Below are 22,456 nucleotides of genomic sequence, written 5' to 3'. Positions count from 1 at the left end.
TCAAATCCCTCTGTTTAAAATATTGCTCCACAACAGGAACAACACACAACTCTTTGGTACATCCAAAAGACAGGATTATTTGTAATTTAATATGGAAACATTTCAGCTGTCTTAATACCAGCATAATTCCTACGCAAGTCTGGCATTTGAGACATGCTACATATTTGTCACTGAAGTATATGAAGTTTTGTGCTGTTATGTGAGGTTCATCAGTTGATGCCTTGGCCATAACAGTACCTCCTTCCACACATTCAGGTTGCTGAAGAGATCAGCTCTCTGAACCTGGAGTTTTTCATCTGACCATTTATTTGTTCTATAAGGCACATCCAGCCCTGAGGAATTCACAGCTAAAGGGATCCCAACAGCCTCATCTGGCTGTAATTCAACAAAATGCATGTGTTTACATTTGTCCATCTTTAAAAGAGATCTTAAGAACCACTGAGCTTGTAGCAGCAACCTTCACAAGGTTTAACACTTGAGCTGCAGTGCTTTTTACCCTAATTTTAAAAACTGCCCTTTCCTTCTGTATAGATAAGAAAATGACACACAACAGGGATATGGAGTCATTACCATCTCCAACTCCCTGAGTGATAATCAGAGGAAATGATCTGCTGACCTCAAGCAGTCTTTGAAGTCTGCACAAACATTACCTAAAGAAGAGAGAAGGACTACTTAGTAGCACATACATCCCTGTAGGCCTGCCTCTCCAAAAGTGGACTAGTGGATCTCTCTAAACCTAAAAAAAAAAATGTGGACTGACAGAAAACTTGTGGTTAATAGAGCATGTTTAAAGATTGCTGTGGAACAGACTTTGTATATCAGTGTTTTATTTAAGCCTAACATGCAAAAACTGTCATGCAGCAAGCATTGATTTCTTTAGATCTGAATTACTAAGAAGTTAGGATCAGGGAAAAAACAAAACAAACCAACCACAAAAACATCCAATCCCCTCCAAAACCAGGCCCCAAGTACAACCACAATTCCAATTTACATCTATGCAAGCCTTTATCATATGCAAGACAGCATGCAAAGTAAAATGGAATTGCTCTCATTTTTTAGCTTCAGCAGTCCCTTGATTTTAAAGGTACAGAAATTATAAAATAGTAGATCCACATTGTATAATTTATCTACTGGAGTTATCCATGTAAAAGACAACCACGTACTCAAACATAATGCCAACTTGCAATTTAATCATAATAATTCAGTTTCAAGAGATAGGAAGTCATAATACCATCTCTTGCCACTTCTCTTCAGTCAAAATGCACTTTGAGTTACAGAAACCTGCTTTTTTAAACACTTAGGAAAGTCTAAAAAGACTGCTGGTTGCTGGTACCATTGGATTCCTTCATGACTACTAGAATCACGTGTATGTGGTAATTTGCTTTTAAACTTTTTCCCTCGGTACTAATCCAATGGTATACCAGACACTGCAGAAACAACAACTGTTTCTACTTTAAAGTTCATAGCACACAGAACAAGCGATCCATGCTCTCATTTTGTGTTTAGTGTGACTCTTCATAGGAAATTCACCTAGACAGAAGGAGGATTTGATGTCTTTGATGAAGAGTGGATCTTGTCCAAGGCGACAACAAGTAACAAAACAAAACCAAAATACTGTCTCCTGTCAGAAGGCTGTCAGAAACACACAAGCCCTTTCCACTTAAAGGAGAATTCAAGATAATGCCTAGTTGACTAAGTTGATAAAATTATCCATGAACTCTATTTTACCATTAAAAAAAAAAAGAACAAGACAGCAATAGCATGTGCCTGTGTATCTAAAAATTATTAAGAATGGCTAAACACAAAATTATTTCATATGCAAAGAACTGCACAGGAACAGCAATTACATTTCACGGTCACATTGCACTCATCTCCTCTGATACGTTTTAAGCCCTGTTGCACTGAGAGGCTAGGCTCATGACACCCAGAAGGGTCTCTAACTCCAACCTTACATGCACCACTGTATTTTTTGATATAGAACTTTTCTAGAGGCTGAATTTCTACTGAAAGCAGTTTACCTTCTCTCTAGAGTTATCACAGCTAAATAGGTTAGCCATACAAACAAAATCTACTGTGAGACAAAGTGAGAACAAAAGCACCAATTACCAGCCAACTTCACTCTGACACTAGCTGAAGGATCTGCTGAAGAATAGCAGTACTGCCTGCAAAATTTCCCCCCTGGCCCTCCTAGGGAATCCAGAAAGCAACTTCTGAAATGTAACTCACAATAGCTGTTCCTGTTTATACCTTGCTCACTGTATCTGGTTGCACTGTCACATTACTAAATTGCCCTGTAGCCTAACAATTATGATTTACAGTCACTGAACTTATAAAGCATTGGTTCAGATCAACAGGTAATTTTAAAGAATGTGATGAGGGCTATCCCTCCAGAACAAAGACATTAAGTTGGTGTTGCCTTGGTAAATGTATTATCTAACTGTTCATATTAATCACTGGGAGGATCTGTATTAACACTACTTACACTTCAGCTTATACAGATTTTGTAATATCACAACTGCAGTCATCATAATAGCATTCATAATCATTAAAAAGACAGCTGTACATATCCTGTCTGACAGCTATTCTTGTGTCTTGCTGAGAAGAAAGAAAAGAAACGTGTGCTTATCAGGCAGCTCTTCTGAACTAGTTATGGCACCTTCACTATAAAGTGAGAACCATGAAAAAAATTATCTTTATGTAGTTTCAATGAAATTTACCTTGCCAAGTTAATTGAACTGTTGAAAAAAAGCAAGCATTTAAAACCAATGTCTTCTGTTTATTATGATATTGTGGGCACTGAAATTTAAAAATCACATCTTTGCTCTTAAAAATCTCAAGAGAAAGCATCAGTGAAGAACAGACAGAACAAAAAAAACCTTGAACTTTTGTATAGTACAAATAGGTTGGCAGGCCTTTATGACAGATTGAAGCCACAGAGAGCAAAAACATCAGGAACACATACAAACACCACACTTCTTTAGAAGCTAAGGAATGTGCAAGCTTTGACAAAGCATATTATATTAAGGATGTTTATAATCTACTTCCATGGAGACAGTTCAGTAGCTTTACAACACAGCAACAAAGAGCGTGAACTATATTTTCCATCTGTTTTGTCCAGACTGTTTTTTTACAATGGAAGTCAGTATCAAAGCTAATTGTTCCTTGGGATTTTAAACAGCAACACAAAGGGGTAAAGAAATCTTTTCCTACGCAGTACTAGAGAAGATGGAGGATATGAATGGCTATTAAATATATATACAAAAATGCGATGAGGATAACTTGTTTCAAGCAGGAAGTGTTACACATAATGTAGCAATCACCTGGTTTCAGCTAATATTACTGTTTATTAATTGCAAATTATCATACAGATATAAAAAACCTTGCAGAACCAGACAGATTATCACCTCCAGTTGAACATGTGCAGTAAGAACAGCAAAGGAGCCCCTTTCCATATTTTAAGAGAGCTATAATCAAAAATGGAAATATACAGTCAGTATAAAACACGAAATCAGCTTTAGGTCAAGCATGAGGAGAACAAAAAGGACAACGCTGTAAGTACTTCTTCCAGAGGAAAACAAAAATACCAGTAATGGAATTACTCCTTCCATCTCCAAAGTTCATTTACAGTGATAGCACAAAATTTCTTCTGAATCTATCCACATTAAAACAAATAAAACAAACAACAAAAAGCATCTATTGTACTCATACATTATTCCCCCGAGTTCTGCCATTCTGCCACTGTTAGGCTGGAGTTCACTCTATGTTATATGGCATAGCTGTTCTCTCCATGCACAGACCACAGGAAATAGTGCAGAAAACTGTATTTCTTTTCCCAGAACACAAAAAAACCACAGTGCACACCAGCTTTTCCAAGAAAAAGCACAATGCTTAAGTTTAATAGGTGTGATCTGTACAGACAACACTTTAAAAGAAAAGGCACTTGAAACACTCCACAGTACATTACTACTATTATGTTAGAAAAACAAATGTGTATGGAATATACAGCCCTTGTGGCCACACGTTAGACTACCCTCAAATCTAAGGGAAAGTCATTGAACATTTATACCCTGTGTTAGAAAAAATCCTGCTGTGAAAAATATTACCGAAGTGCCCCATATGAGCCTTCAATCCCACTGAACATAGCAAATCCAAAACTGAAGGTATTTTATGAAGACCACTACATGGATCCAAGACCACGCCTGAGCAGCAGCAGTGTCTCCCATCACTCCAATAAATGCTATTACAGCAGAACTATCAAAACCCCCTACACATCTACTTCCAGGAACCCAGTGTAATTACCCATGGCTACGAGGTATCTACAGAGCTTGCATGAAGACACTGTAATGCAAATCCTTCACTCCATGATGAATTGTCAAACTAATCCCTACACAAGACAAACACTTGTAGCGGATTTTTTTTAATCTACATAACACTTTCCAAAGGTTTCCCTTGGTACTAAAATTTCCAAGTTAATTAAGTTCCAAAATCTATGGACTCAATCAGGACATTAGGGGGCCATATCCATAATCAACAGGCTACAAACTACTAATGCCTTCTTCTTAATGGAGAAAATCCCACCAAAAACAAAACCCAAAAAAACAAACCCAAAAAACCCCAACCAACCGAAAAAAACCACACCAAGACAAAAAATGCAACCCAAAACAAAAAAAAAAAACCCAAACAAAAAAAACCCCAAAAAATCCACAAAAACATAAAACAAAAAAAAACACAAAAAAAAAAAAAAAAAAAAAAAACCAAAAAAAAAAACCCACAAAAAAAAAAAACCCACCCAACCTAAACCAAAACCCCAAAAAGCGCCCAAAAACCCACAAAAAAAGACACCCACCAAAAATCCCGAAGTGGCCATGAAGCCACCTTCTACCCCAAACTGTTCTCACTTCTCTCAAAATATAATGAAGAAAGAAGGTACAAGTATGAAGTCCTATAAAAATGACTGCATAAAACACAGTTTATAGCCAAAGCTACAGGGTTGAAAAAGATTAAGAGTCTGACAACTATATCCAATGTCACTGAATGAGCTTTGTTTACAGGAAATACCTCCCAAAACCAAACTTGGAAAAAAATAATTAGCTCTGTTGTGTTCAGAAAAAAAAGCAAAACAATTTTCCCCTAAAATTCTAAAATACAAGAATAGTGTATTTGAGAATGTAGTGAAGTGAAATGTAGTGAAGTGTAGTCTGTGCAGCTTTATGGTAAAGTTATTATTTATTAATAGTACTAACATTTAGTCAGTATATTTGTCCTGCCATTAGGCACATCTCTAAGGAGTTCACAATAGAATCCACAGACTGGACAAGATAACCAAGTAATCAGCTTTACAGTCATAATTCAGTACCTCTTCTGACTGAGCTTTAATACAATAGCTTCCCTATGGAACTCTTGCTAGCTGGTCATAAAAATTAGATTTTTTTTTCCTGCATTGTTTTTTGAATTTTACATTAAACCAGTATAAAAGCACAAGGTTTTATAACATCCCTAGGTCTTAATCTATTCTTCTAAAACTCAAAGACAGTTCAGCGAAACAGAGGGATCTGATTGTCACATAAATCATGGGCAATAAGGTAGATTAAGAAACAGTGCAAATTAACTGCAGATGACTAGCAACAGTCTTCTCCCTCATTCCCTCAGCTGCATTAACCACATACTGAAGTGCTGCTCTTAAATTTAAAATCACAGAGGAACGCTCTAAGTGCAAGAAACAGTATTCAGCAAAAGTCAGCTGATTGGTCACACTCCATGTCAACACCTTAAAAGCTTCTAACAGCATTGCTGCTAAAGCAGCTGGACTAATGCTCAAGTTCCAGCACAGCAAGGCTTGTCATCCACTGGAAAAGATACACCAGCCACCTATAAAGTGCCCACCTTTGGTTAGAAATTGCCAGCTTTGGTTAGAAATAATCAGCTTCATCTAGAAAGCAAGAAACAGAGCTAGGGCATCCATTCTCTCACCTGGATAGTGAAGTATCCCTGAGGGGGTACCACCTGAGGGATGGGATGTGTTTGACTACTGTGCTCTTTGGCAAACTCCTTTGGGAGGTGGCAGCCATAAACACTGAGGTACCATCTTCTGGCCAAACTGAACACAAGCCAGCTTAAAGAAATGATGCCAAGAGTGCTATGAAACAGGCTCCATGAGCTCAAGATAATAATGAGATCCTGCAAAGAAGTATGCTTTGACCAGTAACTGATACTGTAAGGTACTATGAGAAGTATTTATCTCTGTGTTAGTCTGAAAATCCAGAAAACCAGCCTGGCAGACAGACTTCCTTCTATTATGTCTTTTCGAAGAAGAATCCTTTAAGGGCTAAAGAAAGTGAACAGAACAGTCCTCAATACCTGCTTTCATCAGTGGTACTAAATGGGGCCTTATGGAATGAAGCATTTTAAGTTCTGAAGTGCTTTCTGTCCTTCAACAGAACCTCCCAATATAATATTGCTACAGATTTCACCTAACACAAGGCTCAATGGGAGACACAGGATGCTGCAAGTGTGTATGTGCTCTTTACTAATGTGTAGTAAAATTAAGGTCTTTCACCAAATGAGTTGGTTTGGTTATCTGGGTTTTTTTCAATAGGAAGCTTTTGTATAAAATCATTGAGAATAAATCTTCTCTGAATCTTTCACAGAACACATCTTCATACATCTTTCTGTGAGGACTTTGATCTATTCAAAAGAGATCTTTTACAACATTTCAAGTTTCTCCTTTGACATCAAAGATGCTTCTAGCTAAGTTCAGCTTATGATGAAAACTATAGCCTGCAAAGTCAGTCCCACCAAGTCAGAGTTGCCCACCTCTGTCTGTATATCTGCTATAATAGCCATACTTGTCCTACAGTGTGCTCTCAGATTTACCCTAAAACTCTGCAATAATTTCAACAGCAAGGGTATTGAGCTTTCCCATGTCAGTAAGTTGTATTTGGCAAGAAGCTTCTGGTATCCTGCCACCTGGAACTGCAGTGAGGTGGAAGAGCAGGATTTGTGCCTGAAAAGGCCCAAACCCTGGGGACCTTGTCTCTACTTTGACATTTACAGACTTGTTTTTCCTGAACAGCTCTGTTTTCCAAGGATCCTGGAAAGATCAAAGCTGTCCATATAAAACCCACAATTGCTTCTATGCTGCCATGTCCTGAACAAAAATATACTTGTCAGGAATATAGCTATAATCTAGAAAAGACAAGCTGTATTTCAGATTGAAGGTACTGAGCATTTTGCTTCCAGCTCCTGGTATAGTTATTCTAGAAGAGTGACACATCTGTTTGTACAGAGTACTTAGTTTTAGAGATGCTAGTTGCAGGACAAATGAGCCTGAGTTTGCCAACACACTTATATGATACAACATTAGGCTGACCAGCTGGAAGGAATGCTTGAAAGTCTTAAAAAGCTTCAGAAGTATTGTACTGGCGCCTTTTTTCTTCTTTTTTTTTTTTTTTTTTTTTTTTTTTTTGCAATCCCAGTGTCCATGGACAAACAGTTAAGAAATCTTAAGAGCTGCTAGCCAACATGAATTTGAGAAGCATGCATACTCTGTAACACATTTTCCCCCATGCAGTCAGTATTGTAACCACAACTTTTCCACTATGCAACAATTAGGCAATAACCTGAGCATTAACAGAAGCTTAGCTTCTTGTGGCTGAAAGAAGCCCTACAGGTTGGTTTATCCTATCCTTGACAAGTCAATTTGTCTTCAACTAAACCCCAATACCGAAATTGAGAATCCATTCAATTTTATTTAATCTCAAATCTCTCCTCTGGCCATATGCTCTTAAAACACATTAATTGGCATGCAGGTTTTTGAGATAGCTTCTTCCTTTAAAAATTAAATCTGTACTATCTAAGAAAGTTTATTAATTCTGAAACACTAAAAAACATCAGCACTCTAGCAGGACAAAAGTACACACTGTAGATTGTCAAGATTGTCTGTGTTTGGGAATTGGTGGCAGGTCAACTGCATTGATGTGAAATAGCATGAGTTTATCTTGTGTCAAATATGTTTTCAATCAGAACTCACTAAAGTAAGCATGGACAGTAGGTCAGTTGGCCTGCAAGTCCCACATAGCCTTTAACACAGCCCACAGAAAGGCTTCATTACTGACTACTGCCTGTTTCCAAAGAAGAGAGAAACAAATACCATATAGTCTTCATCGAAGTCTCTGTACTGCAGACACTATTACATTAGTAGTATTATTTTTTCTAGTAGAAGATTGGTGCAGCCACCAGGACTGATGATAAGAGGTAGTGCTTGTGTGGGTCATTCAGGTATTTTCTAAAAACTCTGCTCTAGTAAATCATGTACCACATCAGGAACCATGAACTCTATTTCACACTAATCCAGAGAAAGAGTGCACATCACCTCATGTGTGATTACTGCTGTTGAAATGTTTAACTTTAATGTTACTGATTTAGAAGCATTTTAGTTGTGCTGTTGCTAACAATATATACTATATATACTAGTAACCTGCTACCAGTATTTTCTCCTTTTCCTGTATGAGCAGCACGCCAGCATTCTGTAGAAACCTGGCATCTCATATGCTATTGAGAGTAAAAAGTGAGACATGCATTTTAAATCAAATATAGTACAAGAAATTAAGAAAAATTAAATTACTTCAACAAAACAACATTTCTAGTTGTATTTCTGCTATGACAAATCAGTGTTTAGTCTACGAAGACATAGGATGACAGCTCCTACCATAACAGAAATAGAAAGAACCAGAATGTTACAAGTACAAAGCAGGTGTACACTTATAAAGGTTTATAAGCTCTATACAAACACTATAATGTTGAATAAAGCCCAAAAGAAGAGGCACTGAAGAATTCTCATATTTCAATGTACAACATAAAGGGTACAACTCTGCTAATGTCTGTAAACACTCTTCAAAGCATCAAAGGCTGAAAGATTTCTTCTGCTCAGTCCAGGTTAAAGCAGTTTTTCTGGAAGCTTGCCATGCTCTGTGGGAGGGAGATAGGGGTGCAGCAACAAGCTGGATTTCAAAGATCCTCAGCTGGAAGTACAAATACGGAGAATGATGTTTAAAACTGTTAGACCCCTGGAGAGAAGCAGGAAACTCTCTTTATGACCCCCAGAGTATTTGTTTTTCCAACAGTTTCCCAGCTCAGCTTGAGATTCTCAAGGGCAGCAACAACAAAAAAATTCACTTTGCTCAAATTAGTTTTGACTGGTCCCCAGGTTCCCAAGGTGATAATTTATCACCTCATTAACAAGTGCATTATTGGAGGAAATACAAATGAACAGGTTTTAATGATAATTAAATGTTTTCAGCCTCAGCCTTCAGAAGGAGTATTTCCCCCTTGGAGTACAACAGCAGTCACTACTTCCATTTGTGGATTGACTGCTGGCAATGAATGGCAAAGTATTGATTTTATTTATAAATATACCATAAGCTACTTAAAATTCAATTCCAGGTGCTGAAACACGGGCTATTCCTTCATTACTGCTTATGTTTGTACTTGCATATAATTCTGGTTTGTCTTTGGAAAGAAAAAGGTAATGTTACAAAATGTCCAACTTCAAGAAACCTACTGATTAGGCAGATTGAATTGCTGAGGTCCTGTCTTCACTTGAGGCTCTGATCAATCACATGGAAGTTAAAATAATAATTACAGTCTTTTCTCCTCCAGACTTTAAGCAGACCATCTAAGCTTAGTTTGGTTTGTTTCTTTTTTTCCCCAGCATGCTTCTCCCTGGGCATATTAACAGTATAACAATGCTCCTGAATTCTGAACAGCTCAGTTATGCTCAATTTTCTGCCAAGACAGCTGTACATTCTTATTACTTCTGGTTATAATTGGTTTAACTGCCTTCTCTGATTTAACTCACTCAATATTGTTGCACATAGCAATGGCAAGAGTAGAAATTTCTTAAAAAAATTTTTAAATGTTTTCACTGATGAGACGGATTCAATTACCAGCTCTTCACAACTGAGGTGCTGAGACAAATACCAATCTGACTCTGTGCTGCTAACTGACTGACCAGCCTTCAAAGAGCAGTTATTTGTTTCCAATAGTTTAGCAGCTGGGATGGCCAATGCAACTGCTACCTCAACTGAACTATGCTGGATAATAATCCTTCATTTCTGTACAGTGCTCAAGACAACATTCAGTCAAAATTTAAGAGCCTTCTTGGGCAAGATCTATCCACGACTTATTCTATACATTCTATGCATGGCTCTGTGATTAGGTGTGGGATATTTGCTTCCTAAAACTCCCATGGAAGTCAGTTAAACTTGTTACAAATGTCAAGAGTTATAATTACTATTACTGAGTTAAGGTCTGTGGAAAGAAATACTTAATTTCTTTTACAAGCCATTAGTACTGCCAGCTTTAGCTGAAACTTAAAACACTCTTGGATTTAAGGCTCATCTTCAGTTTTCAATACAGGAGAGCCAACTAAGTTTCACCTGTGAAGGTGGTTAACCAGTCCCTAGACTGGTTTCACTTTGCATGTTTTGATTTGCCTGTATCTCACTTGGGTTACTTATGATTTTCTTCCACTTGCCCCCAGCAATGTTATCAGGGCAACAAACAGGATGGGTCCTGAACAGCTACAAGGCTAACAGAACTCCAGCTGTACAGGATGCATCACTGGCTCTTATGTAAATAACAGAAAGGAGCCAGCTGGATTCTCAGCCCTAGTGAAATTGTAGTGGCAAAAAATCTAGCTTTCCACTCAAACCAAATCATCGATGCTGAAAAATTCACCAAGACAGGTCAAGTATTTAACATCATAAATCATAACAATGTCTCATTTACCATGACAAGAACCAAGCTGTCTCATTTTCCCTACAGTCCATTTAAGTAACAGCAAGAATCAAGTGGCTCTATGCTACAGCTTTCCAGAACTCCATTCCAAGAATCAATTTGTCATCTTTGTGTATGTATACTCTGACCTTGAGAAGTCTGCTTATTTTGTCTTTTATTATCATTGTTTAAAAAGCTCCTTTATCTACAAAACTATTTGACATTCATTCATTTTGCAGCTGAACACAGCAAGAGCAACATTCACCAAACTGCTGACAAGTATCTGCAACACTTTCGCATTAAAGTTTTCAACCATAGAGACTTTGAATTGGAAAACAGTTCCAAAAGTTTGTTTTTGTAGAAAGAAGACTTCTCCATCTCTCCTGCTCACCTTGCTCTACTATATGTATTAAAGCCAAATGTGATCGTATACAAGATATTCATGTACAATGTCACCTGAGTTCTCTGAAGAGAGTCTATATGCTCAACACTCTCGAGGATGACTGCTCCTTTGAAGAAATTCTCAAAGGTATCACAGATCAAGTATGTTTTGTTTAAGACCTCATGTTGGTCTTCTAGCCAATTACAGTACAAGACAAGTAATGAAAAGTAAAATAAGACAGACAGATTATTGATCTGGTAATGTAGAGGAGCTGCAGTACTGGAAGCACCACTACCAAGAACCTGTAAGGTGGCTCTGCCATTGCTTTAGCTGTTAGCATAGCTTTTGCAATCTTGATGAAGGAACAAGTAATATATTCATACATAATTATACTGCTGTAACTGTTTTCAGGGTGATTGAAGTCTGCTAGCCACTTACATGCATACACCTTACAAAGAATTAACAGATTAATTTGAATAGAAATCAAGACACACGAAAACTCCTGTGCCAACTAAGGCAGCACATTTACACATAAGCACATGTCTTACATTCTCAAAGAAAAGTTTTATATAGCATCTGAATTTTGTCTGTGCTGCCTCCTACCAATATCCTATTTAGTCACTGGCAACTTGCTGGAAAAATCTGAAAGGAGACATTCACTTTTTTAGTTATGCAAAGTTTTAGTAATTACAACACCTTATATTGTAAGTTTAGAGTCTTCAGATGCTTCTTTAGATTTAGAAATAACCTAGACAATTAACATATTCTTGCAAAATTATTTACAAAATCCCTTTAATCTTCAAAAACTACTTGGTTCCTATTACTGATTCCTCAGCTACAGACTATCTCAATCTGACATGACAATTTGCACATAGATTTGATGACATGGAGGACAGCAGGTTTTACAAACAGCATGCGGTAAACAGAAGCAGGCAGACAAAGAAGCCACAAAGGCTCTTTTCAAGAAAGCACTCTTGAAGCTATTAAAAGATTTAGCTGTGGTCCAAAACATAAGGTTGGGAGCTAGCCATCTACTGTTCAGATTCCAGCTCCAACTCCTGTGCTGTTGTAAAACCATTGCCCTATCTCAGTTTCCTTTACCGATTCATTCAGCTTGACTAACTTAAAAGCAATGAAATTTTTGTAGTACACAGTCAATTCAGAGGTGCTTGCCAGTGACCCCATTTAACACTCTTTCTCCACTTGTCTTTCACAGTTAACAACTATTACCAGCACCCATCTACTCCTTATTTATTCATAGTCAAACCAGCTGCAGGCAGTGGTCCTCCTGAGCCCTACTTGTAATTCCACAGAATCCAAACAGAAGTTTTTCAGTCAAAGCCCTTAAGCAAAGAAAAAGTTTTGTCATGTTAGCCTTATCAGCTGCTTAGTTCACCCAATTGAACTTTTGCCAACTTCGTCCACAGCAAATGTCTACAAAGCAATATTATCTCTAAAGCCTTAAGGCAATTTAAAAAATGCATGACTGGGAAACAACACACTGCAGAAAATAAATAGAAAAGCACTTTTATGCAGAAATCATCCTATGAGGTGCTTATCTTAACTCAAAGTTGACTTAGATGCTTAAAAAGCCGGTAACACTTTCACAAGACCTGCAGCAGAGAAATCCTTTGAGATTTGACAGGGTTGCGACTATCCAGCTGTTATACCCATCACTTATGAAAAGTGCTAAAGCTTATCTAGAAAGTGGACATACAGAGACTTCTTGGAAACAAGACACCTATCAAACACCAAAACCACTCATTTTCTTGTTAGAATGCCTAGGAATTCTGGTACTTCTTGACACCAAATTAGCAGGATGTAGCTCAACATGCATTTTAAGCAACATGAGAACAGAAACGATCTTTTGAGTTTATTTTTTGGCCATATTGGTTCCTAATCTGGTTTGCCTTTCAGCTCAGATGGATCTTGCTGGCATAATGACAAGAGAACAGTGTGGAAATTACTTCCATTCTCCTGGCTTGAACAAATACCACACAGTAGCTTCAGAAAGAGGCAAAAATGCCTGAGTTTAAATACTGCAAACAGAAATCAGTTACACATTCCTTGCTTCCCACTTCATTAAGCAAAACAGATACCAGAAGAAACCCAAAACAAGCAACGCCTAAGCAGACCATGGATTGTTGGCAAATCATCAGCTATAAAAACATCAAACAATTACTTTTAAGACTACAGCAAGAAATCTTTTTGTGTAGTGTGAAGCTTGCTTAATACCTGTACTCAAGAGCAGGGAGTCAACTCCTGTATCTTGGTACAGGTCTCTCACATGGACCACTCAGAAGCACTCAAAGCTAGCACAGACATAGGCTGCTGCCCAGCTGTACTTGCCTCACTGATGATGTCTCTACCGAGCAACCACCCATACCAACTGCTGGCACTCAAGTCTGTTCTCAGATAATATAAGCAAACCATATGAAAACTGTTATAATAGGAAAGTTCTCAAGTCATACCTCCAGTGAGCTTTTCCACTGTAAGTTATTGAACAGGTTGGTTGTTCAGATGATGCATGTTCAAAAGCCAATTAATTTCTTCAGCATGCACCACCACCACCTCGTGGCCAGATGCCTCAAGCTCCAAGAATTCAATATATACTGCTGTTAGAATTCTAAGAGCCTCCAAACTAAATGCCACCTCTTGGCATTTAGTAATCCTCAACAAACTACTGAAGGAGGCTGCTATCCCTAGGCAAATGAGACACACGAATCTGTCATTATGACTTTGAATGCCTAGAGACTAGTACAAATTTTACCTTTTTTACTTCTTTCATGAAACAGGAAAACTAAGACAATAAAGACAAATATGCTGAATTTCTTCTCCTACTCCATTAAGTTCACTGATTTTGAAAAATGCCTCCAGCTCCCCAAATAAAAAGGGATTTCAGAAACATTTACACATTCACTTTAATTGAGATGAAAATTGAAAGCACTGTCCCTGCAATAAACCAGCACACAGCTGTAAAAGATACAATAGCAAAATACTCTGAAAGCAATGTTTAAAGTGGGGCAAATAACAAAGGACAGACAACGGAAAGGAAAAGAAGGTAACTAGAATAGCTTGACAGAAAACAAAAATCAGTACAAAAAAAATAGTGTGTCTTAGACAAGACTAAGATTATTTACCTCTAACTGAAAAGTCTTTATGCTGTTATTAGGTTGATGTGCCAAGCAGAATTGCAAACTGGTTTACTGACCCAGAAATTCCAACTGCAGAATTACTAATAGATAATTAAGAAAGTGTCCACTGAATGTGTTATCTGTCAAAGTGATAGAGGCTCTTTTTTGCTTCCCTTTTCTACATGTTTACTGCTAGAAAGACTCACCAATAGTTGTACCATCTTCACCCATAATGCACTTCACAGAGGTGATGATTTGCTCCACAACAGGAGGTGACATTGATGTTGCATATGCAGCACTGTGAGAGTATGTCCTGAGGTAATCAATCAGTTCCTAGCAAAACACAAGAGGCATGAGACATAGCCTTCCCAGCACTCAGAGAAATGCTTCTGCGATATCTTCAGTCACAATAAAACAGGGCACTACAAAAAACCTGCCCCATAAGAGAACAAGTATCTTAAGGATTAATTTTACAGTACAAGAAACAGCAGGGACATGACAACTCATAATAATGTCACAGTGCAAGAATGTGTGTTGATCAGAGACAAATGTCTATGACAGACTTATTTAGCTAACACCATCAACAGTGGATTGCAGCAAGGGTTTGCATTATGTTTGCATTACTTGACCTGTGCCCAGGGTGAGATTCAGAAGTGTTTCTTATAACAGTGCGAATATAAAGAAAATGAAATAGCGGGGAGCAGGATCCATAGGTGTTTATGGATCATGCTCAATATACTTTTTTCCCCACGAAAACCACCAAACAAAGGAACAGGTCACAAAATCTCTCTCGTTCATCAGCACAATATAAATAAAGCAATAGGTGTCATTTGAGAATGCACGAACCTCAGCCTAATGCTTCTGCATTTCCCACTTAAACACATCCTATTTCTCTTAAGAGGGCAAAAGCAGCTCATATAGGAGCAAAGGACCAACACAGCTTACATCTACACTGCTTGTTAACTGTAACAAAACCATGCTAAAATATTATAAACATCAGTATGAATGCCAGGAGAGATTCTGTCTTTTGCTACCATAAAATGAATAATGACAGCTCTGTAGCTATCACAAGCTGCAAACGTATTATAAAAACCTCTGGAAGTGTTCTGTACTGTCTGCCTAGGGTCAGAGTTGAAGGAAAGGAAGTAGTAAAGGGACTTAGAAATAAACTAGGTAAGAAGATTTAAGGCCTCTTACCTATGAAGCAATCCCTCAATCAGTAGCTAAAACAGTTGCAAATGCCTCTTAGCTGCTTTACCTTATGCCATGGAGTCAATCCCACTAGCTCACTACCTTTGGAAAAAGATGTATATGATTTTTTTTTTTCCTGAGGAAGTTGTTGAAGTAATTTTAATCTAACTGTAGTAAACACCCTACAAGGAATAGCTCCAAGTTCCATCTCCATTTATGGGTGAAAAGTAATTATCACAATTAATACATAAAAATTATTGTCCTGGTAGGAAAATGGTACAATAAAGCTTATTTACCCTCCAATAAAGCTTAGAAGCCTGATCTGTGAGATCAGATATTTTATGATATGAGAAAGGTGACACAGAGAATCGTCTACACCAACCCTCTGAGAATTAGAGTTTTAGCAAGTGCAACACTTTCTAGCTGTAGTTTCCAATAGAATGAGACAGCCAAAAAAATACCCCCAAAAACCCCAAAACCTCAAACAAATAAAATGCCAAAACAAACAAACAAAAGCCAAAACAATCAACCAGCCAAAAAAGAAAAAGCGAAGAAGTGTCTTTTCAGAAAGCAAACTGCTTGTGCCTGGGGGAAAATCAATTCTACCAAACGAACCTAAGAGGATTTTTCCTCCAAACGGGTGGAAAAACTTCAGCTTTTTGCATTTTTTCTTCAAGTCTCATTAGAAGTAACATCAAGAAAGCCTGACTTCCTGGCTCCTAGCCCTTCCTAGAAAGATATTACATCACTACTGTACCTTCTGCAAACTCAGATCATCACTGACCACGTGAGAACTACACAATTATGAAGTATTTTACTAGACTAGAATCTTCTGCACTGTAGACTTTCACACTATTAGACAGCATGTAAAATGATGAAACAAATGGACAATAGGGTACTTGAGGAATAGATTAAATTTGAAAAGCTTAATGAAGAATTCCACCACCTGCCTGAAATGGGCTTTACCACCAGCCATGAGATTCCCAGCTTTTTACCTTCTTGCCCCCAATGTATCCTCCTGCAGCGCCAAAGCTTTTCGTGAATGTTCCCATCATAACATCCACATCTTCAGGATTGAGTCCAAAATAATCCACTACACCCCGGCCACTGGGACCCAGGGCACCTATACTATGAGCTTCATCAAGGTACAGATAGGATTTGTACTTCTTCTTAAGGGCAATCACTTCAGGCAAACGGACTATGGATCCCTCCATACTGTTGAGAAACAAAAATTCAGTATAAGTTGATTAAATTGTTGGGACCACCTTATAGAGACTAAAATCACTAAGCTTTCATTTCTTCACTCTTTCAGTAATTACAAACACTTAAAATTTGCTAGACCCATCACAGTCTACAGAGATGCACCTCTCCTCCTTGCACCTGAGGCCCAGATCTCTGCTTTCTACCTGTTCAGCATCTCTGGGATGCTGACACACAGACTAAACAGTAGCAGCAACAGGAAGTTAGGGCACAGGAATGTGTTCAGTGATAATTCATTTATAAAATTATCTCAGTTTTACTTCCACCCTAATGTCAGTATTCTGACTTGACATCTACTTACCTGATGCTTCTAAGAACTGACTAGGCTTTCATTAGTAACACTCCAAACCACCCCATTTTGTACTGAAAGTCACTAGGATTTAAATGCCTAACACAGCTGTGCCTACTGCTTCTACTCACTCTTAGCAAAAACATTAAATTTGTGCAATTCCGATCACACTAGCATAATCTAGAAAGCACAGGAAGAATGGAATGGACAAGCAACTTAAGACCTCAGCTCTGATACAAGTAATCAGTTTTGATTAATTAATTTCTACAATATAATCAGGATGTGGGAAACATTGTGATAACACCAGGTGCAGCTACAGTTCTAGGAACAGAAAGCCCAGGATGTGAGACATACACAGTGTAATGTAATTAACAGATGGGACTAATGAAATAACTATGAAGTGATAATATTCATTGTTTGATTTGGCAAAGAAACCCAAACACTAAGCATTTAGATCTCACATGGAGGGTCTTAGGAATATAAAGAATAGTTTGTACCTGTATATTCCTTCCACCAAGATAAGAATTTTTTTCCAGGGCCTCCGTGTACGAGGTTGCCCGTGCACAATAGCATCTTTGAGCAGCTTCTCCAGGCTTTGCATATCTGCACCAGAAATTACTGTTAAAAGGTACCAAAACAGCTACTAGCATGAACTTTGACATGACTAAAGACAGCAACAGGCACAAATTGCTCCAGCATGGAGGACAGACCATATACAAGTCAATAAGCATAGGCTTCATCTACCTACAGGCCCATGGATGAGATTGAAGGGAATAGGTGACTGTATGAACTCCAAGGAAGAATTTAATCATTCTAACTGAAAGCACAAGTTAGAGCATTAGGCACAAAAAAAGAAAGTGGGCGGGGGGGAGGGATAAAAAAAAAGGAAGGTATCTCATTCTGATGAAAAGATAAGGCAATTTAGTAGTAAGAATGTCCTTGCAGATAGAAATAATTCAGAATAGAACAAGTTCAAGGATAATCAATTTAAGATAAATAGAAGATAGACCAAAGTGCAGGAAAATAAGCAGGGCAAGTGTACTTTTTTATTTCTTTGTTTAAAATTGAAGGGATTGGAAGTGGGAACAGGAAGCCTCTAAACCAAAGGAGAAAAGGAAAAAAGAGAACCACCAGTGCAGGAAAAAGGACAATGTTCAGCATATCAGAAACCAGTCAGATGAAACTGTTAGTAGAAACGTATTCTGAAATCTTACAAGCTTTGGTTACAAACACTTGATGTGATCCTTAGAGATCTAATTAATGTGAACAAATACAAACACGTGGAATCAGTCCTGAAAAAAAAATTCCAAGGAAAGGAGTGAAGATGGGATTAACCAAAGCATAAAAGCTAAGTGCTGAGCAAGAGATAGATATAAACACTAGGGCATGAAAAAGACCACAAATTAATCATGGAAAGAGAATTGGTAGACTAGTGCAGTTGAAGCAGCAAGAGGAGCTTGTGAACTAGATCTAGACTAAAAACTAAACACAAAGTAGGTCAGTTAATGTACTGTTAAAAGACAGCTAATGTTCAAAAAGTCAATGATGAAGAAATCTGCAGTGTAGTCCCTGTCTCCAACAGGTCTCTCAATGAAGGAAAGACAAGGTTAGTGCGGCCAGAGAGAACAATGGAAAATAAACTTCTACTCTAATTTTTCAAGAAGGAGGGGAAGATGAGTCTGAGCTTAATTAAATGGACAGACTACACAATAAGGCAGGAAAAAAATAAAAACACTGAACAAGGACTTTCAGGGGAAGCCTTCATTCCCTCCCCCCCCGCAAATTTCTAAAAATCTGACTATGAATGAAGCCATTACCATCTCAAGAAAATCACATTAAAGAGGCAGCATAGAGTATAACAAGAGTAGGACTGAGAACGCATACAGAAATATGAACTGAACATCATCTCGACAGGTCAAGACCATTGTTTATAGTTTGCCTTGATTCTAATTTGCCACTACATTCTCTTCCACAAAACACCACCATCTAAAATGTTTCTAGAATATCCCACAATTTGACCAGGGGAAAGCACATTCCCATAAATCATCTGTTGTAGCCATTCCCACAAATCATCTATTTTTCATCACAGCAGCTTCTAAGTCCTTCTCCTCATTGCCAGAACTATGTTTGTTGCCAATGTTCTTTGAAATTCTGCAACTGATGCAATGTTCGGAAGTATGTCCATACAAATGCAAGAATTTGAATGCAAAGCTTTTGTGATCTTGCCCAGCAACCAAAAGGAATTGGTGAGGAATTAAAAAGAAAAAATGAATGCTACCAAATGCTCTACTTTTTTGTAAAAAAATGATACAAATTATAGAAAACAAGAAAGAGCGAACACAAAAGAAACAGTAAGCACAACAGAGAGAATCCACACTATCAAGTAGCACAAATAAAGAAAAATAATTGCAGTCACCCAAGTTTTGCTGTTACTACTACACACTTCAAAGAGAGCAAGAGTCATCGTGATCTCAGAGACTGACACTATAAAGAGTATTAGGAGTACCTGAAGAATGAAGGTAGTTCTTACTAATCAAGAACAACCACATGCCTCTTTCATCAAGAGTAAGAGAAGGAAATCCTAGGTAGTTTTAACCTGAAAGTTATTACAAATACCTCCTTTGGAGGAAGATGAAACTAGGAAATTTAAAAATCTGTGTATTTTGGAAACAAATACTTAAATACTTAAAGCAAGTAATTCATCGAACTTAACCTATGCTTCATGTACCAAAAAAACTTTTAGTACTACATTGTGCCAATTCATAACTGTCTTGTTTAGCTAGGACATCTGCAGTAATAAGCTTTTGTTACTGTAGGAGCATGTTAGCATCTAGGTCTAAAATTGAGCTTTCTTATCCCCCAAATTGTAACTTAGACCCCTACAAGATTGCATCATTATGTGACAGGCTGTTAGAATAGGTTAACCATGCCGAGCTACCCAAGCATGGTAGAATAAGAATTCATGTTAAAACACCCATGTCCCTAGACTTGCCAAAGGGTAGCATGTTCTCCTCCATATGCAGGAGATGTAGGCCAGAACAGCTTCAGGATAAATGTTTTATTAGTTGGGACTGAATACATTAAAAAAATCTGATTAAGGATGATTCAACTTTCAGTAGCAGCAGTCTTCTGACCTTTTACATAAGTAGCAATTTATTTCCTTGCATGAAATTGGATTTTCAGCTATTATAAGATAGAAAATATTGCATCTGATCTATAGCATCTGCAGCAAAGCACAGTCCACCATCTGATACTTACTGTTGTGCTTAAAGATTCGAATAGTTGCTCCTGACAGTCTTGCTCCAAGCACTAGTGATGCATGATTCAGCTCATCACTCAGAATCAGACAGCCCTGAATTAGAAGGGGAAAGAGGAATATATTGAAAAGGTTATGTTTCACAGCCAAGCATTTAACTAGTACTTCTAGTACTAGTACTTCTAGTACTTCAGCTCTGAAGTGCTTCAAGATCATTTAAGAAAAAAAAATTCCAACATAAATGCAGGCAACTCCAACTACTTGCAAATTCCAACTAGTCCAGGCAAGACTCGCTAAGATCCAACTTGCAGCCTTAGCAACGCCAAATAAAAATACAGAACTGCTCTTAACTGAAAGAAACACTTAGGTTTCACTTTTCCTGGAAGTCCTGCAGCTGAATCTGCCTGAGTATCTCATGCTGTTGATGAGTACTCATCCTCCTATGCAGTCAGGTAAAACAGGGAGCAGAGCAGCATGCCACAGTTCGCTCAGCAAGCTGACAGTGCTGCTAAGAAACAGGACACTGAAGACCTAGGTTAAAGGCCTTATCAACATTGCACTATTATTTTCATTAGGAGGCAACCACTGACTAAACCCACGTGTAGATGCAGGTAATATACAGGAGAGAGAAAGTGGAAAACAGAATTGCATGGTGAATTGGAGAAGTTTTCTGAAGCCATTAAACATGACACTGAATTAATCTGCTTTTGCAAAAAAAAAAAAACAAAAAAAAACCCCAGAAGACAAATCCTTGGACAAACATTAAAACAGGGTATGTATGTTTTGAGAGCAGTGATGACTGCAGGTCAATAACTGATATGCTGAACATTCAGTCACAGCATTATCACTGTGGACTACAGGAATGTATGTATATTGGGGGATTAATATATAACGAAGCAACAATATCGCTGAATAACCTTGGCCCACTCCAATTACTATGCAAGCGTGCTGCAACTTTAGAAGTGACTTTGCTCAGTTAAAAATCTAGAAAGGGTGTCAAGATGCTGAAGATCTAACACTGAAACATGCTCATTCCATGCTTCTCTAATAACAGCTGATGGAGGGAGGAATCAAGAGGATTTCTTCTCTGCAATGGGAATTACTAGAAAGGACTGTGAGAAGCACTGCCTATAGTTATACAAAGAGTGTCACAGACAACAGGAGTAGTTTCTCCAGAACAAAGGAGACTCTGCACTAGAACTGTGATGAACATAGAAACATTCCACATTCTGAGGAAGCTGGAGACTGGTTTTCCCCAGAAACTGCAACAAACACCACGTGTTCATACTGCTGCTACAAACATTCACACTACATGTTTCATAGACTTTGGCATATGAAGTATGGAAATTTCCAACTAGTGTTTGCTCTCTGGAACTACTATATCAGACAGAGGATGTATACATCAGAGAACATTGCTGTTAAACACTACTGTATCAAAAAAAGTGAATATAATAATCCAGTACTAGTATCCTTCTTGAACGGTAGAAAGCAGGAAAAGTGATAGAGAGAAGAGGAAGAGGAAGAGGAAGAGGAAGAGGAAGAGGAAGAGGAAGAGGAAGAGGAAGAGGAAGAGGAAGAGGAAGAGGAAGAGGAAGAGGAAGAGGAAGAGGGATTAATTGCCTAGGAAAAGGCAAATTTTTTTCCATATAAACAAGGATGAGCTTTTGGCGGAGAAAGTAGATGTAACAAATTAATGAGCAGCAGCAGCAGCTTCTTTTCACCCTCTGCTAACAGGACATTCAATTAGAAATAAATTAATTTGAAACTGAAGAAGTAGTAACTAGTCTAGTATTGTCTGCCACTAGAAAGAAGCACTGGCACAGTACAGCAATCACTGATGATTATATGTAAAACTGGGTGATACTACGCTACTACAATGATAAGATTTCATTTGCATTTATCAGCAAATTTACATTTGAGAAAGCATCCAGGACAAGGCTAACAGGAACTGGAGATAACACTACTTGGACTCTAGAAAAATATGTCAGTGAAGTTCAGGCTTACCACCTTAGCAGCACATCCTGCAAGGCCAATTTAAGTGAATGCCACATTTTTACTAGAGTGCTATGTACATGAATTGTGTAATTCAGTCCTGAGCACTTGATTTTACAATTCACCTGTATGTGGAAATTAATGTGCTTTCTTACAACCAAAAAAATATCCTTCAA

At 37.9% G+C, this 22,456-nt stretch overlaps 1 protein-coding gene across 4 annotated transcripts in view; it reads right to left on the bottom strand.

Moving 5' to 3' along the window:
• The window catches only part of SPTLC2 (serine palmitoyltransferase long chain base subunit 2), a 78,676-nt gene that overhangs the window by 33,080 nt on the left and 23,140 nt on the right, over positions 1-22,456 (bottom strand). For 3 of the 4 annotated variants that reach the window (XR_008431426.1, XR_008431427.1, XM_053945593.1), the window contains exons 6-9: positions 20,291-20,384; positions 17,530-17,635; positions 16,479-16,698; positions 14,499-14,625 (exon numbers count right to left, since the gene is read on the bottom strand). Coding sequence is in view for 2 of the 4 variants with exons in the window: in XM_053945593.1 (XP_053801568.1) it covers positions 14,499-14,625; positions 16,479-16,698; positions 17,530-17,635; positions 20,291-20,384 (547 nt within the window). In the remaining 2 variants the exon portion in view is untranslated. Of the gene's footprint in view, positions 1-14,498; positions 14,626-16,478; positions 16,699-17,529; positions 17,651-20,290; positions 20,385-22,456 lie in introns of all 4 variants that reach the window. The other variant, XM_053945594.1, reaches the window with a different exon arrangement.

This window comes from Vidua chalybeata, chromosome 6 (assembly GCF_026979565.1).
Source record: "Vidua chalybeata isolate OUT-0048 chromosome 6, bVidCha1 merged haplotype, whole genome shotgun sequence".
Lineage (NCBI taxonomy): Eukaryota > Metazoa > Chordata > Aves > Passeriformes > Viduidae > Vidua > Vidua chalybeata.
The sequence above is the reverse complement of the archived record's forward strand: the minus strand, read 5'-3'. Positions and strand labels throughout refer to the sequence as shown.